Source organism: Osmerus mordax, chromosome 5 (assembly GCF_038355195.1).
Source record: "Osmerus mordax isolate fOsmMor3 chromosome 5, fOsmMor3.pri, whole genome shotgun sequence".
NCBI lineage: Eukaryota > Metazoa > Chordata > Actinopteri > Osmeriformes > Osmeridae > Osmerus > Osmerus mordax.
In genome coordinates this window covers 16,101,042-16,119,748 of record NC_090054.1, presented here as the reverse complement: position 1 = coordinate 16,119,748, position 18,707 = coordinate 16,101,042, and the positions used below count along the sequence as shown (strand labels likewise).

General features: G+C 45.2%; 1 protein-coding gene across 1 annotated transcript in view; it reads left to right on the top strand.

Annotated features, from left to right (window-relative positions):
- Nucleotides 1–11,930, top strand: part of dntt (deoxynucleotidyltransferase, terminal) — a 35,442-nt gene extending 23,512 nt beyond the window's left edge. Inside the window, exon 11 of the mRNA XM_067236756.1 lies at nt 11,844–11,930. Coding sequence (XP_067092857.1) covers nt 11,844–11,930 — 87 coding nt within the window. The remainder of the gene's footprint in view (nt 1–11,843) is intronic.
- The last annotated feature ends 6,777 nt before the right edge of the window (nt 11,931–18,707 follow it).

Sequence of the window (18,707 nt, the reverse complement as noted above, 5' to 3'; positions counted from 1 at the left end):
TGCGTTTGTGTGTTTGTGTCTGTGCATGATGTGGATGTTTATGGACTGTTTAGAGAGTGCTCCTCCTCTACAGACACAAAATTGTAAGCACTAAATTATTTTGAGCAAGAGTTTAATGTGCACTAAACCTTGACATTCATCACTATTTTTTTCTTTTGAACGTGAGAATATGAGAGAGAGAGAGACAAGGCAGAGAAACAAAGGGCAATGGAAAAAGCCATCTTGACTTTGTGCTGGGTAAAAAGGCAGGTTGTGATTCAGACAAAGTGCAGTTTCAGGTGGGATTATCTCCAGTGCCTTTCTCTAGACTGCGTGTTTATGAATGTAGCAGGTGAATTACAGCACAGCCTTGTCCTTACAGCTATTGGAGGGATTACACTGCAGTGTTACGGCTGGGAATACACACACACGTTATCTTGACTTATTTTATGCAATATGTGCTTCCTCTCTAAGTGAACAGAAACTTGATATTGGTGCAAGGACAACTTTTTTAATTACAACAATGCGAGAGAGGATAATTTAGTGTACGTACAAACAAATGGAAACCCACACTTGCAGACAGTACATATTCCCTCTCACACACGCACGCACTTCACACACACTTGAACTGCACACACACTTGCTCCCACGCGTGCACACATACAGATACACAGTGGACAGGAAAAGCAATAAAGACACATCAGCTAAGTGAATCAAATCCATCTAACTGTTTCTATATCAGATGCAGGTGGTGTGTTAAGGGGAAGTTAATTGCTCAGGGATGCACAGAGTTCATTTACACATTTCCAAATGAAATCAAGCGTCTTCGTTTCACCCAACAGGTGAAATAAAAAGGTGAAGATAAAGCAATATAAATCAATTCATGGCACGTCTCATTAATCCTGATGTCCAATGAACCCCCCCTTTTGCAAATGCAGAGTTACTGAATTTATCTTGGTAAAACTGTTTTTTCGAGAACTAATTATAATATATATATAGTGAATAGTGACAACATTTATTTGGAGAGTGCATGCCAAATAATCTATCATGAACATAACATCAGAATATCAAAGAGAGTGGTCTTTTAGTCACACATGGTGTACACTGTTTGCATTGGACAGGACTTTGACGTCTGGATTTGTGATACGTGATGAGACCTATAGGGATGTTTATGAACACTTAAGGTTCACTCTACATCATGTTGTGCTCTAGTCTTGTAAATACTATAATTATCTCCTGTAACTGAGGTGCTCTGACAGAAGACTCCAAGGTGCAAGCGAAAGAGAACGTTGTGAAGATGCCTCTTCATTTATTCCTGCTCGTTTCCACAAAGACAGAAACTTCAAAGAAATATTCTTCCGTACCTTTTCTGATGGGCACAAAGCAAGTCAAAGCCTCCCCAAAGAACACGATTCCGAGACGACAGGCTGCATCCCAGACAGCAGGCTGGTAGTGCTATTCAGTACTCTCTCCCAGAGCCCTGCAGTGTCCTTCTCCTTCCGTGGTCGGGGGTAGGAGGACAGGCAGTGTGAGCAGGGTGCGGGGAGCAGGAACAAAGGCACCAGGCGTGTCACCGGGCTGACCGACAGGGGGACGCCCCGTCACCGGCGCGTCCCTGTCAGCTCCCCCCCCACCCCCCACCCCCCTCCCGGGGGACAGGGGTCAGGGCGTGGAGATGCCAGGGCGGGCAGCTCCCTGACAGATATTATACAGGAGATGCCACAGGAGACGTTGTTTATTCAAACACAAGGGCAGAGAGACGTGCGCTGACGGTGCAGTGATCCGTGCACACGGCGACAGTTCGGTCACATCACGCACACGTCTCTCGCTTCCTCTCACACACACACACGTGCTCACGCATTCATACACACACACACACACACACGCACTTATGTTTGTGGTTGGTTAAGTTGGTGGGAAACTTTTCGATTAATTGAGATGTTTACGCCACAATGGGCAAGCATGCCAACCACACCACACACGCACTCACCTCCTACTTTTTTCACCTCCCCTCACACACTTTCCTACACCCGACCTGCCTCACTTAATCTCCCTTTGACTCCGTCAGATATATGCGTGCTGGTTTCAAGGTCGCCAGCTAGTTTCAAAAGGGTGCGTGCAGACAGAATCATTCAACGGTGTGACCTGTTTCTCAGTTTCGCCTTGACATTACAGCCATAATTAAGGTAATGAAGATCAATTAACTGTCTCAGTCACTGCCACCCCCCGGTACAGATCGTTGACTATTCCCTCTGTTCTCTTCAGCCGGCAGGGGAGGAGGGCCTTCTTAGTCCAGCCCCACTAGGCTGCAAAACCCTCATTAACTGGAGAGATGACCACCCTTTTATCATCTGCGGCTGTTCTAATTGACCAGTCTTTTTCAAGAGAGTCCGCGTGCTACGTGTGACTGGTGCGGAGGAGACGGGGGCAAAGTCGCAGATGGAAATTGTCGTTTGATTAGGGCACTTGTCTCCACCACAGGACATATAGGTGGACCTGATGATCATTAGGAGGACTTAAATCCAGTAATGTGCTTCAGAGAGCTCTCGCTAAACGCATGGCTCATCCATGTTATTATGAAAGGCTCCAAAAAGATTAAAGCTAAAGTCTTTCTAACGATTTGATCCCAATTACCAGTAGGTTGGAGCTCAGGGAAATTGTCTTTGACTTACAGGTAAACAGGAAGTGAAGCAACTAATGACTTGGAGGAAGGAAGTCATCATCATGATACACACATACCATAGCTGTGAAGCCATTTTGTCGTGTGAATATCCCCCCAATGTGATGTCAGTGAGAGCATGCACTCTGTTGTATATGGGTTTGGATGTGGTGGGTGCGTGTGTCTCTGTATTTGTGTGTGTGTGCGTCGGTGTGTACAAGTGTTAGTGCAAGATGAATGTGTGCACACGCATGTGTGCGTGCTTGTGTGTGTCCTCTACTGTTAGGCTGAAGGTGTGTGATAATTAATATGTGTGGTGGGTTTGATGAATGAGGACAGGCGGAGGATTTCATCAGGCACAGACAGACTGAATCTCTCCCAAAGCAGGAGGGCTCCATGACCTGTCCAACACCTTCCAAAACAAAGCATCTCTACCCTTGAAATTCCCTGCCGTTGTGTGTGTGTGTGTGTGTGTCTGTGTAAATAAGTGAAGATGTGTTTGTGCCAGTAGACTTGCATGGTACCATTGTGCATGGCACAATACAATAGTCTGTCCTGCACAAATGTGTTTCTGGTAATGTGATTCTGTATTGAACGGGAATGCATTTTGCCTACAATTTTGCCTTGCTGCATGTGACTGTGCATGTGTACTGGGGTGTGTATAAAGTCTGTTGCGGTTTTGTGTGTGTGTGTGCGCGCGTGCGTGTGTGTGTGCAGCAGTATATGTCACACAGAGGGTAATTACTCAAAGCCATATGTAACAGTGTGATTAATGAGGTGCTGGTCAGAGGGCTGGGGGTGTGGATGTCCTGGTTGGGGCTCTGGAGCAGAGGAACCACCACATCTCAACACCTGTCTGGAGTCCTACCCGGCTCCAGCTCTCCACTCTGGACCTCTGGAGCTTAACTAACATGCTGAAGTTCTGGTAGTGATTCTGGCATGATTACTTCAGACTTTTGCTGGTAAAAAATAATCTCCAACGCCCAGAGACGTGATACCCTTCCAAACAGTCTGGACAGTACAGCATGTACTGACAGGGGATGTACTGCATGCTCACTTTCCAGTGATCATTTCGTCTTCATTTTCCAGTGCTCTGGAGACAAACAGTTTGGGAGCTGCCTGTTGTAGAGAGTGCAATGTTCACAACTTGTCCTGTTTCCCTCTGTTCCTCCCCCTCCTCCCCCTCCACCCCCCCCCCCCCCTCCTCCTCCTCCTCCCCCTCCCCCTCTACTTCCTCCCCCTCCTCCTCCTCCTTCCACCTTCCATCCTCTGAGCAGCGGATGAGTGGACAATAACGGGGCAATTGCACTGGGCTTTGGGGATCGGCGTTTGTGAACGCTCCCCAGCTGGTGAGGAGAGGCAGTGTTTGCAGGGAGGATGAGAAGTGCCTGGAAGGGAGTCCTTCCCTGGAAGGAGAGAAAAGGGAGGAGAGGTTTAATTTAGCGGTTGGTGGCACAGCGGCCCCTCAGGGTGTCACACACGTGCACGCACACACGCGCGCGCGCACGAGCGCTCTCAAAAAGTGCACGTGTGCGGATGTGCACAGCCAAAGAAATGCATAAAGAGGCGCGCACGCTTGCATTCGCACAAAAAAAACACAGGCACACACTGATAAACAAACACACCCCTTCAAGCTGTGCCAGGCAGACAGGTGGGTCGTAGAGGGTGGGGTCTTTGTCCTCTAATGCATGCTGGGAGCTGTCAGAGCTGCGGAGCGCGGGCGTTTCTCGAGCATTTCTCCAGCGTTGCTCTAGCGTTTATCTACAGGGATGAGGGAGAGGTTGCGACTTGTTTCCATCTCTGCTTGGTATCTTGGGATATCTCTTTCCCTGAATTCCAATACGTTGAAGTGAATGAATGGAGCTTAAGCTTTTGCAACGGATGAGCATAGAAGGCTGTGATACATTTCTAAGTGGGAGTTGCCTCCATAGCTTTCTTTTCAGGGTGTTGACATTGAATATCCCATCTGCATAATTCCCCTGAAAAGGTGCTTGTTGGAAGAGGAGACTTGCAGATAGCGATTACACAGGAAGCTGTCTCTCTTTGTTGCTGAATCGAGCTCTGCAGAACTTCATCAGAAAGCCTGACGAGTAGCAAACTCTGAGAGGAGAAAGGCAGCTCAGCAAACACGCACACAATTGTGCAACAAACTCTCTCTCACACACACAAACACACACACACACACACATCAATACAAATATCTGCCCTTTGACATTCCCCAGTATTTTATCATGCTTCAGGATGGTGATTCATAGGAATCCCTCCAAATGAGACATTTTGTCAGGGACATCATTTGCTCTCCCCAGGACTGCAGTGTTGTGACACATTTGTGCCAGTGATATGCACCATTTCATTAAGCACACTAAAAGGATTACAACATGAATCGTCATTGATTATTGCATAAGTGGTGGGTTTTAGTGGGTACTCTATGAACAGTAAGCTAGTCATTAGAGCTCAGTGTGTGGTCTGTTTTCAGGCTGCTTTGATAATGATACTCAAATGTTTAGTTTTTTGTTCAGCAGATTGGTTGTCTTGGTTGACTTTGCATGATCTGTGTCATTAAAAACAAGATTAGGGTACAGTGGATATGGACACATAAATTATCTCCAGTAAAGATATAAACAACACACACACACACACAGACACACACAAACACACACACACACACACTCTGGCTAGTGGAATCTCTTGCCTTAGTCTTTTAAAGATCTACATTTACCCCCCACCTTTCCCTTTTGATTGCTACTTATGAGGAACAGGCTGCTGAATTGGCACAATTGAATTGAATTGAAGTGTCTCAATGCGCATCTGCCTGGCAACAGACCCCCTCCCCAAGACTGTTTAGAACCCTTTCGCTCTCCTTCTTAGAACTGGGACATTGCAATTCAAAAGACAAGAGACTGTTCACAGCAAAAATGTGTATGTTTCAGCTCACTGTCAGTCAGGACTGGTTCAAGGACTTTCCTATGTAAGGGATTTGCTTTGATCACACACCAGACTGGACGTGTTCTTTGGTCTATCCCTTGGTTTTGACGAGCCACAAAGCTGGGACTCTGCGAGGGGGACTGGGAGGGATTTGAGCAGACAGCTGAAACTAGGTTTGAACTACCGTGAAGAGGTAAATAGAAGTATCGGTACAGTTTGATGTGGATTGGAGTCAAAGGATGTTTCTGGTTCCAGATCAATTTGACATCTGGCAGCATAACTTTAGATATCAGTACTTTTAAGAAAACGACATGCGCATAAAGTACTTATGCATGCATGAAGACAGTGAAACAATTTCCTATATCCACAAGAGATGCCATTTTTGAACAAATTAAAGTGTTCCATGGTCACAAAGCATGCCCAGATATGTATCTATTATGAGATGATTGTCAGGCTCTTTATCTTCACATCCCCTCACAATCATCTTCCCACAATGCCTTTCATCCTCCTCCATCTCCTTGAACATGGAGCCTTCTGTCGCCTTCCACCAATGAAATGACAGCCCTGGTGACAGGGGAACAATACAAATATGGACACTATTTTCCATGGTTACAATTGCAGTGTGTGATTGGGTCCTTTCTCTTTAGAGGTCAGAGAACCAATTAGGGGGCGGTGTAATAGGAATGGTACGAGGGGTGGGGGTAGGTGTTGGAGTGGATGGTGTATAATGAGAGAGGAGAGGGGGGCAGGGTGCAACACTGTAGAGTAGATTGTGAGAGGCTGCAAGAAGGGAAGAGAGAGGGAAGAGAGCTCTGGGACTTAGTTGTCATAGAAAGAGAGAGAGAATGAGTATGACAAAGTGAAAGAGACAGAGACAGAGAGAGACAGAGAGAGACAGAGAGAGAGAGAGAGAGAGAGAGAGAGAGAGAGAGAGAGAGAGAGAGAGAGAGAGAGAGAGAGAGAGAGAGAGAGAGTGAGAGAGAGAGAGATACAACGGTTATTCAGATAGATTCTGATAAGCCTAGTCACAGATATACTATAGCATACTCTCTCATACTGTAGTGAATACAGAGATTAAAACAGAGGGGAAAACATTAACACATGTAGTGTAAACTCATAATTTAGGAAACAGTATCAACGCATAGTAGGTAGTGTCACTGGTGTTTTTTTAACACCAATCTAAGTAATAGCATCTGGCCACCGTGCCAAAAGTTTATTTCTGTCTGTCGCTCTCACGCTCTCACGCTCTCACGCTCTCTCTCTCTCTCTCTCTCCTCTCTCTCTCTCTCTCACACACTCTCTAGCCTCTCTCTGTGCCACCTCTCTCACCATCGCCCCCTTTCCTCACCTACCCCTCCTCCTTCATATCCTCCCATCCGCCCACACAGGGCCCATTATCACTCTTTCCTGGGAGAGAAGGGTATTTTTAGAAGCAATTGCACCAATGTTTTTTGTGACTTGAAAAAACTGAATTCAATGCCAAGCTATTATCCCTCCGAAATCTGCAACCTGCAATCTTTTCCTATGGAATTATCAAAAGGAGAAAATGAGTTGGTGTTCTAAACTGTGTAGGAAAAGAACAAAATGAAGAGGGAGGGTGAGAGAAACACAGACAGGGGGGCAAGAAGACAGAGAGAGCGCAAGGGAGAAAGTGAAAAGAAGAAAGATAAACAGGGATAAAGGAAGAAAGAGAGAGAGATCGAGACATGGAGAGGGGAAGGGAGGAGGGGAGAGGGGAGTAGGGTGTCTGTCTTTTCCTCTGGAGACGGATTCCGCTCCATTATTGATGCAAGTGAATGCCAGAGGTTTCTACCAGAGCCCCGGTGTTAGGCCTGTCTGCCTGTCATGTAGCATTAATTGATATGGCGTTCGTGGTGGCCCATGAAGCCGTCCGTCCAAGGCTCCCATTTCAGGTGGCCTCATGATTTATTAACAGGCAAGCCCACTGAACATTCATTGAGGTACCTGAGCCCTGTTCCTGTGGTCTCACACATAACCCCGCGCATCTATTTCCCAGCCCCACAACCAAACCCTCTGTGTGAGAAGATGAATGCTGATAGGAGGAGGATGTGAAGAAAAACACATAAGCAATGTAAACATCCATACTCGTCTCACACAAACACACCAAGATACCCAAGTTAATTTGTACAAGGCAAAACCTTTACGAATGTACTGTAAGTGTGGAATGCAAATGTGTGAACAACCATCTAAGTGAGCCTCCCCACTTATCGAAAGAAAAATGCGATATTCAGCTTCCAATCAAAGCTCATATTTTGCAGTTTTGTTGTTTTTAATTGAGAAGGGTGATGCTGATGCGGCAGCATCTGATCACACTGTCTGGTGCGGAAGGCAAAACCGTGGTCATGCAAAACCAGCCTTGTTAGTACAAACCAATTAATTATTTACGGGGTTCGTTGGAGCTGAGAAACGTAATTTATTGTTATCTTTAGAGGGCCGCTCTGTTTGGGCCTATACAATACTGAGCGCAGGCAGAAATCCCAGGCTCATTAGATTAAAGAGAAGAGCTTCACACAATGCTAGCACTTTCTATTGCCTCACAGAACTTCATAGATATTTTGAAAATGTCTGAGAACTCTAGCAATCTCTTTGCTCAAGATGGGAAAGTAAAGGCAGAAAATGCAATTTGGCAGGGTGGATGCCATTGCAACGTACTGATATTTTGAGCATCAATTAGAAATGTTCCATGCGGAACCAGCTGAATATCCGCGTCACTCAATGTATATGTCTTCTGGCAGTGTTTTAGTATTCCGTACCAATAAACTAAAAGCTCCTCATGCTTGAGATTATTGTAAACACTGCCCTAAAAAAGATGTCTGACTATCTTTGGGAATCCTAATCAGCAACTAATGTTAGTGCGCTAATGTTTATGCTTATGAATACATTGGGATGAACTGCAGATGAAACAAAGAGATAAAAAATCAAGGGAACAGAATGTAATGGCGGCTTTCTGACTGTAGTGATGGGAGAGGTTGATTGCTTGGCTCCTCCTGACTGGCCAGCGGAGCAGCTGATTAGCAGGCCGAGAGAGCCAGGGAATGAAAATCACATTCAGCTCAGTGCTTTATGGTGCTTGTGCTAATTGCTGGCTTGATTGGTGAGGTGTCTGTGTCCTCTCTCCTCTCTCTCTCTCCTCTCTCTCTCTCTCTCTCTCTCTCTCTCTCTCCTCTCTCTCTCTCTCTCTCTCTCTCTCTCTCTCTCTCTCTCTCTCTCTCTCTCTCTCTCTCTCTCTCTCTCTCTCTCTCTCTCTGCTGCTGCTGTCCGGTGTAGACTTGCAGAGTGTGGGGGAGGTGTGTGGGGGCGGAGAGTTTCAGGAGGAAGACACGGCAGCCTCATCGACTTCTACTTTTCTGCCCCTGTCAGCCCTTTCCTGTGCTGCAATAAAGATAGATTAACTTAGAAACAATCAAAAGATTTCTTTGGATTTATGCCTCTCCTTGCAGTCAGGCTAGCGCCTTCCAGCTGACAGCAAGAAGATAGTTGTCCAAGGAGAGAAGGGAGGTTTGGGGGCAGTATAGTGTACTGTGTGCATCCGTGATGATTTGATAACTGAGGCCACAGCAAAATAATTGGTGGTTCATGCTGGTTGTTGTGCTTCCCTTGACACAAGTATGGTCTTCAGCCCTCAGCATGAATTGAATAGGGAGACATTCATTTTTCTGAGACAAATTGTGCTGAATGTTAAGTCTCGTTTCAAAGCTGCATCCCATTTTTGGCATGAAGTTATTGCTTACAGCCATATCACAATATTTAAAAGATACTCTCTCTCATTCAGTACTGAATCATTGGCTGTCAAACCTCTGTCACACCACAAACAACTGCGTCCTTGATACATGCTGCTATCTGCCAGCGCTACAAAGACACAAAGTCTAGCTAAGAAGTGACCAACATCTAAACTGACTCACAGTTTAGGCAGTGTTCCTGATCCCCTGAAGCGCATTTAGCTTTCTGTCATGTTAATTTCCCTACAAAATACTTTGTGTACATTTGCATTTCTTTCACATTGGGTTTTTGCATACTTCTGTTTGTGGCAACCAGAGCTTGTGAGACAGATACTGTGCAAAAACACACACACACACACACACACACACACACACACACACACACACACGCACACATGGAATCACATGTAGGGGCCAGTGGCAGCCAGCCATTTCCATCAGTCCCATCCATCAGCAACGGGCTGTGTTCTGGGAGGAGGGTGACAAAGAGCAGAGCCTTGCCAGATGCTTCTGACGGGCTAATGTATGTGTTCACCGCCAGCAGGCCTGTAATTACTGAGAGGGCAGAGGAAACACACATCTGATTAGCAGTTTATTAAGACAAGGACACAAGCTCACTCACATATAAACACACTAATGCACAGGACTCTGCTTTTGGGCCAAGCTAGCACTCCTGATTGGAGCTTGACTGACTGAGTCAGATGTTGAGCGCAGTACCTTTAGAGCTCTGGTGAAGATGGAGCTAATTGTAAGTGCCCATGCTTAGGCCCAGGCTTTGCGTGACAAACCTTCCTGAGTGGTGCTTAAAGTGTTGTGACACACCTCACACAAAAGCACTTTAGCTATATTCCATAAAGAGACTCTTGAAACAGTTAGTGGAAATTGTTTTGACAGCACCATGGAGTGTAAAGCAACATTTCAAACATGACACTGGTCCTGGATCCGGCCGAAACAAAAGAAATGAAGCTTTACCTGTCTCCTGCACTACTGGACTGCGTATGGTATTCTCCGTGGTGCAGTGGAAGGTTCTAGGGGTCTAATCTCTGAGTTGGTCTGCTGTGCTCTACAGTCAGTAAGTAAAGCAGAGAGCCCCTGGGAGGGAGGGAGGGACGGAGGGAGGGAGGGGATTGAGGTAGATTGGAGAGAGTGGACACGTCACTGGGAAGGCTTACTGTCTGATACGGAACAATGGCTAAATTGGCCAAAGTCAAGAGCTGATTGTGGCTTGAGCTCTGTGGTCTTTCTGTTAGCAGGATCTGGGAGCTTTTCTCTGAGCCTTTTGACCAGTAGACTCTGAGCCGGTGTCCTGTTAGCCAAAGCCTTCTAGCTTGGCAGGCTGCTGTACTGTATATAATCACACCACCCGGTCTGGCTCCTAAAAGCCTGTTTTTTACATATAGCCACTTCATTGGTCCCTGCAGTCTGTGTGGCTAGGTTTTTTTTGTGTTTTGAGTGGCTGGATGCGACTGGGTTCAGGGATTTGAGTGTTGTGGAGAAAGAGGCGATGTCACACTTTGATGCAATGTAACTGTGGGGGCGTTTTCTATGTACTGTTCTTTATGAGAGAGGGAGCAAGGTTATCCTGCAGAGAAGCAATCACGCAATTCCTGCCAGTGTGTGTGTGCGTGCGCGTGTGCTGTCTGTGTGATGTTCCTGTGTGCCTCCATCCACAATGACTGAGAGAAATGGACGTTCATTTTTAAAACTGAAATGCTCGGATTCTACTGTCAGCGAACACATAGACCAAATGAAGGTGGAGTGAAAGTTTGGTATTTTATGAGGCCAGACCTGGACTGGTCCTGGCTGCCTTTACCCAGCTTGCACCCTGGGCCTTAAACCAAATTGTAACATCTCTCTTGTCGTTTGCATTGGGAATAACAAACTAGCATGGCGGGACACATGCCTCAGAGTGCTTCTCCTCTCCCACCAGTTAGGTTTGGTTAGCGTACACTTCTAGCTGACCTGTTTTTTCCCTCTCCTCTCATTTCCGTCTGTCAGCTCGAGTTTAGGACTTCAGGGCAGGATGTGTCAGAATTATAGCTCTCTTTCGGCCTCTCTCTCTCTCTCTCTCTCTCTCTCTCTCTCTCCCTCCCTCTCTCTCTAGGCTCTCAAACTCTCAAGGTGAGTCAGCATTGTCGTTGTGGTGTTCCTATGGAGATGTTACCTGTCACGTGCTGTCCTCTGACAGGCGACTTATAGTGGTATGTCGGGGAGAATAAAGGGTAGTTACTCAGTTGAAGGTCAGGATTCAGATGACTGGGAGAGAGAGAGAGGACTGTCGAAATATAATCCTGGATGGTCACGCAATGTCTACAGTTGTGGAAAGGATATTGTTTTAAACTAACCCTGTAATGTTCACCTTGACAAAACACAACCTTCTTACTCTTTTGTAATAATTTATACCACTAATACTTAATATAATTTGATTACACAACAATTCCCATGTACCTACAAGGTTATTACCATAGCTGTTGCAGTGTTGCTACATGGAAGTTAATGTAACCTTAAAGTATAACATTAACAAAAATCTCTTCTTACAGAGAGAGTTTCTACCAGCAAAGACTGAGGAGGACATATTTGCCCACCTTGGTTTGGAGTACATCGCACCCTGGCAGAGAAATGCATAAACACTTCTCTGTCTGACTGGAATCCATACAGCACAGCACACACCAAAGCTTACACATATAGATTGTATTCTCTGCTCTGGCTCTGTTGCTGCGCTTCACCACTGATGCTTTACATTGTCATGGGCTTTCTTGTTGGAAATGCTGTGCTTTCCGCCTGGCTTGCTGCATGGCGTGGAACCAGAAGTAAACTATTTCGAATAATTTGTACATGGTCTGCTTCTCTTTTACCATACCTTCATATTAGCATCATATCATGTATGATAAAAGTGTATGACACACAGTCGAATCAACGAAGCGATTGGATCTGGTGTCTGCAAGGTAAAAGGGCGTGAGCGAGAGTATGAGAGAGAGAGAGAGAGAGAAAGAGAGAGGGAGAGAGAGAAAGACGTGTCGAGCAAAACGTTTGTAATCACCCTCCTCCTGGCAGCAAAGTGCTCAGCGTGAACTGGAGCCAAGCATCCTGGGAATTGAGAGGGGCGTAATGAGCTGCGGAAAAGGAGAGCAGCATTCAACATCGCAGTTTAGCCTCCATCTGAGGCCCACATCAGCTGGAGATCAGTTAGCTACCGCCAGCTACAGCCTTCTCCGTCTTGTCACAGTGAATCCTTCTCCCTGGCCCGGCATTCAAATAAAAGGTTAATCAGTGAAACGGAAGGCTTTTTCTGGGAAAGGTCAGCTCAAGTACACCGAAAGGACAGCTCAAGTACACCGAAAGCTCAAGTACAAATACAAAGCTAATAAATCATTTCATTATGATGATAGAAGTGTAGCATTTACAATTTTTGAAGACCTCTCGGGTGTTGGGTCGCACAGACTTCCCTGCAGGGATTAAAGTCAGCCAGTCACTACAGAAGTTGCCCAGTCGACACCTCACTCTAGCCCACTTTCCCATGGTGCTCTGCCCCAGCAGGACCTCCCCAGGATGCCTCAGAAAGAGCAGAGATAGATGGCCAGTGTTCATGCATCCTAGTGAATCCCGCTATTTAAAGATCTTTAAGTAGAGCAACCCAGGCACTTTGAGGACTCGACCCGAGGGCCTCTCCCTTTCCCACTCTGTCTCCCACTTTCCCTCTCACTCTTGCCCACTCTCTCTCTCTCTCTCTCTCTCTCTCTCTCTCTCTCTCTCTCTCTCTCTCTCTCTCTCTCTCTCTCTCTCTCTCTCTCTCTCTCTCTCTCTCTCTCTCTCTCTCTCTCTGTGTCAACCTACTGGCCTGGCTGGCCGTTCCAAGTGATCAGAGTACTGGAACCAGAGCTGGCTTGTCTTCATGGCCTGGGTCACTACATTACATAATCTTTAAACAATGATGAACTTTGAACTTACTGTAACAATGGAGTATGTTGGGGGGAGGTAGATGGTTGGCTGGAAAGATATCTCACCCAATATATATTACTGTCATTTTATTCATATACACGGCTTCTCAGGAAAAGCTTTCAGCAGCCTCGAAGTAAAATGGGCTATTACCTTTTATTAGAATATGTTTTGAAACTCAATAAACAAAATTACGAGGAAGTGTGAACTTTGTGTTAATTACGCTCTAAAATTACTTTACACAGAGTTACAAGGAATGATTGTGGACAACTGAATCAACATACAGTGGCTGGAGTCTGACTTGATTGTAAACTTAAGTTATTCACAAAATCTGTTTTACATGCAGGCTCGGGGAGACAGGGTTCAGAGTGGCATGTCTTTGCTTGTGTATTTATTTAAATAATACAAAATAAAATTTCACCAAAACTTTAAGCCTTTGACATTTTTCATCAGGCATTAATTTATTCATGTATCTTTCCAAATGTACTCCCTATTATACAAATACTTCCCCGATAACAGGATTTGGGATTTGGAAACAAAATATTTGAAACATACCCTTTACATATTTGCCTGAACTTACATGTGTTAATAAGCATTAATATGCTGTATGTAATTAAACATACAGCATATACATATTTACTGTAGATATACGTAGATAGAGAAATAAAGTGCGACAAAAAAATCTACATCAAAATACTTCATGCGCTGACAGAAAGATTGCATTTTGTGATCCAATCAGTTTCCATTTACACCTAGGCAATCATTTCACAGCCCCAGTTTGCTCTCAGTCAGTTTCCACCAGCAGTGTTCAATCATGCAATTCTGACACACATTCTATTAACTCACCAATATCCATCACTGCAACCAAACTTTGTATTGACAGGTTGATGGTGGGTGCCTGGCCAGGCCCTCTCTAATCTCTTTAGTGGTAACCCTTCTCCTGACCTTTTAACGAGCCTGTGATCTCTGTAACATCCCTTCTTAAAATGATGAGAAGCTCTCATACTGCTCCATCAATTTGTCACTTGGGGAGATTAAGGGGGTGATTGAGGAAGGCGATGATAGCAGGGCAGTTTGCATTGAAAGCAAGTGCTGTGCAGATTAATGAGCAACCCATTCAGGAAGACAGTGAACTCTGGGGAGGACATGCACCAGCCATGATCCTATCTCTGAATGAGGCCCTGGAGGTGGACTAGGAGAATGGGACATGTATGAGTTGACACACATTTGGTTGTGTTGTCCCTAAAGGTGTACTCCTTCAAAGAAACCGGTAAAGGCATTTAATTCAGATGGTATCATCAATTCCACATCAACAGCGCAAGTCACCTCCCATTAAAAAACAAACTACCGTCTTTACTTTGAAACTCTAACATAGCCCAGATGCTGGTATCCCTTCCTGTCATAACGTCTCTTTCATCTTGCTCGTCCCTGCACTCAAAGAGGCGACCGCGTGGACAGAAATAGATCACAGTGAAGGCTGATCATTTTCCATCTCCCTGACTAAACTTTTGCCATGTTGTGGGAGAGGACAGTGATTTATTGGATGTGCAGCGCTGGGTAGAATGCATGTGTCGGGGGCCAGTCAAAGCCATACTAGAGGGTGACAGAATAAGGACACTTTGTATCCTTCCCTCTCAAGGCCTGTCACTATGTCTACTCACCCAGGGAGAAAGGGAAACCGATACATGACTGCAGTCTGCGGAACAAAGGAGGAGAGGAGAAGAAGAGAGGGAAAGGAGAGAGAGGAGAATGTGTTGAGGTGCTTGGTGTGGAGTGACTGTCTTGAGGGACGTCTCCTCTGGGTCCTTGTCACAGCCTCTAGGTGCCTGTAGGACATGCCTGTCATCTGTTGGAAACGATTAGTCAATTCCTGGGCTTCAAAGATGAGTCGATCATAGAAAGAACTTAAGCTTGATCTACCCATTAAAATGTTGGAACATCGGGTGACTTTGGGACACTCCCAGGGTGACGAGATGTGGACGACCCCGAAAACGACATTGACAAATGACCTGCGTGCTCGTCCCTGAAGTGGGCGGAGAGAGGCTGAGGAATCATCCGCCTCCACAGGTGGGAAAAAAGAGAAGGGAGAGAAAAGAATGGAGGGAAAGTGGAGGAGGAGTCACCATCTGCTGCACAACATCCCATCATTGCCCTGCACTCTGCACCACATGGGGGGTGGCTGTGCTAACCTGCACCCTCAAGCTCTCCCTGACCCCCTTCTTAACCCCCAGTGTCTGGTCCAGCAGACACAGTCGGTCTGGTTGTCCTGCTGTCTCACCACAGACATTTTTTAATTACAACTTTTTTTAATGTACACTAATATAGAATAACTCTCTTGTAAGCCTGGGGAGAACTATTGTAGAGTTCCTCCTTTTGATGTGCAAGACAACACAAGTCTTTTACTTCTGTTCACATGAATTAATACTATATATATGTACTTTCAAAATCAACACTAAGCACATTTCTCAAAAAAGCATATTTAATTGTATTGGCTGATGTAACACATTCAAGGAGAATAGCTGTCGAATCTGTAAACAAAACAAACAGAATAACTGCTACAAAAACCCACATAAATAAGACTCACATGAAAACTATGCAGATATTCGTTGCTATACCAAATAAATTATTGAATTATTCCAAGCTTGTGAATGATGTAAAAGTTACTCAAAATCAGACCTTGTAAATCCGACACACTTGACCAGGGCAGAAAAGTACTTCAGTCTGCTGAGACAGTTCTGTAAAAGTCTGAAATCATATACAGTTTAAACGATACATACATATTTATAAACTATCCCTAGCACTTTTCTACCTTTTTTAGATACATTTGCTGAAGACTTCGCTTTTGGTGCAACTGGTGAATATGGTTATGTTGGTAATAAATTACTGTAGGTGTTCTTGTGTTGTGCCCTACGACCTGACAGGCGTTGGTGCGCTACCTCATTTCACGCTTTATATTTACCTGGTGCCTTGGGGGCAAGCCAAAATGCACCAGGAAGGGCCTGGGAAACTGTGTCCTTCAGCGAAGAAATAACATAGACCTAGATGTATGGTTAAAATAGACAACTCATCAAAATGTCAGTTTTAGACCAACATGTGTATATTTTGTTGACTATTGACATGTCTGTCATTTAGTAGAGCTGTATAAAACCTATGGCCTTCATTTTGTCCATTCTCAAAGGTGATAGTCCGAATTAGGCTGAAGAGGACAGCTTTAACCAGAATTAAAATCCTTGCACTCCCAAATTCTTTTCAGAATGAGTTATTTTTAATATGGCTCTCATTGTGTCAATCTCTGTGATGACTCCTGCAACTGATTAGCTCTAGTGTAGAGCAGACATGGATGTTATCACAGATTGAGTCCCAAGGCATCTTTAATTGTCAGTTTAGCCCTGTGCTTGTCCCTGTCCCACTTTGGTTGCTGTTCTTTCTCAGAGCACTTCTTATTCACTCACATGAACGCTCAGATCAAGACAAGGGACATGAAGAATGTACGTTTCCGCCCACTCTATTCTAGGCACACATGCTGTCCCCGGGTCTGAATCTGCAGTGTATATTTCCTGCCTGGAGCCTCTCAGACAGACCTCAGACTGCATAAGCATTCTCCTGCCCATCATCATTTGAAGCTCAGGTACGTAGACGCTGTTGTGCAAGGCTATAATCAGAAGAGACAGACATAGAGACAGAGAGATCAAGGGGATTGTCAGTTATATAATTCTTTCACTTTTTCTTGGTCTCTCCATCTCTCTCATCTCAGTCCTATCTGTTTCTGTCTGTCTTTGAATCCTTCCTTGTCTTTCACATTCTCTCACATTTCATGTTAACTCCATTAACAGTACAAGTACAAGTTGTCAGAGACAGCTTTCCCTTGTTAAATGTCAAATCTTAATAATCAAGCTTTTAACAGGCTCTAACCATGTCATTTCCTGATGACTGAGAGGGCCTACACCTCTTTCTCGCCTTGATGCCCCCTAAACCCTCTCCGATCCCCAGCTCGCTCTCAACAAATAACAGAAGGTGTGCAAGATTGCGTGGGATTACCAACTGACAAAGTATTAAATGACATAGTATTTGTCTGACGACGCTTTTGACCTTCTGCTTCTCGCTCTTGTCCGCATGCCAAACACCATTCACCACTCACTGCACGTCACCACGGGGGACGCGGGGACTCAGACGTCCCACTGAGATTATGATGACTTCTCTGACTGATTTAAGAGGCACAGAGAAATTACTTTCATCTGCCCAACAGTCTTATCGTGAACTCCAATTCCTCTTCAGGGGTGTTTCAAGGCAGAAGCATCCTAGGCGGTTCCCTGGGGCGCCCCCACTCTTCCTTCATGTATTTTGGGGGCAATTCAATTTTATGATTATAAACATAAAACGAATAGCACTCACATAACACACAAGACATATGTATTTGTAGTGAGAGAGGGGGTGGGGGAGGGGCCAATATAGTCTGTTGTCAACCTTTTTTGCAGACCTGCTTTTGGACTTTTCCTTTCATGTTTATAATAGTAACATGTAAAAAGTGTTATCTACCCTGAAGATGGACCTTCTTTTTTCGTTGGGGTTCGGGTGACCAGAAATGCCACTGTTCCTACTTTTGTTTCCCCAAACAAACCCGTGGTGATTCTAGTTGCATGGCCATGTGTATCTCCTAAGTTTTGTTCTGTACTGTAATATTGCATCTTTCTGACGGCTGACATTTGCTTCAGCAGGAAAAACTCAACATTTGACATTTTCGTCAATAGCTCAAATTTCAATAGATCGCCAGATCGTTTCAACAGGCTAACATTTGATCTTGGAACAGTGGCCACAGTGACAATTATACTTCTGCTCTCCGCTCTCAACCTAGGTTAACCTACAGTAAGTTCTAAACAGTGGTGTCTAGGATGAAAGGCCCTCAGCAGTCTAGACAGACCCCAGAGGCAGGGGAAAGACAGCTGGGGCTAATTCAGTTTGCCTCAGTCTGCTCACTGTTAACAGCCAAAAGGATGGTAAAAGTGAGCAAGAGCCTTAATCATATTGTTCTGCTATAGAAGACTAATATTGCTCTTTTCTCATGGCTTATTGAGGGAAATGAGAAAGCAAGGACGACAGGCGATGAGAAAAGATGTCAGAGTTGGCCGGGGGACATTATCCCATTGATCTCCAGCCCTGAGCTTCCGGTACACAAGACATTAAAATGATCCATGGCTCTGTCCCCTGGCTAAAAGAAGTGATATTGAGACATCAGAGCACTTCTTTTGTTCCTGGCAAAGCTTACATCCATGTCACCAGAGTCAGAAGTAGGCAGAGAGGAGTTCTGCTATAGGGGCCGGTGTGATCATCTAATAAGAACACTTCTACCACTCGCTTCTTGCTCCTCAACCCCCCTTCTGCTGTCCTCTCCTCCTCGACTCCCAAGCAAAAGCTTGTGTCTGGAGGGCTCAGTGTTGCCATGGTGTACAAATAACAATCACTGTGACAGG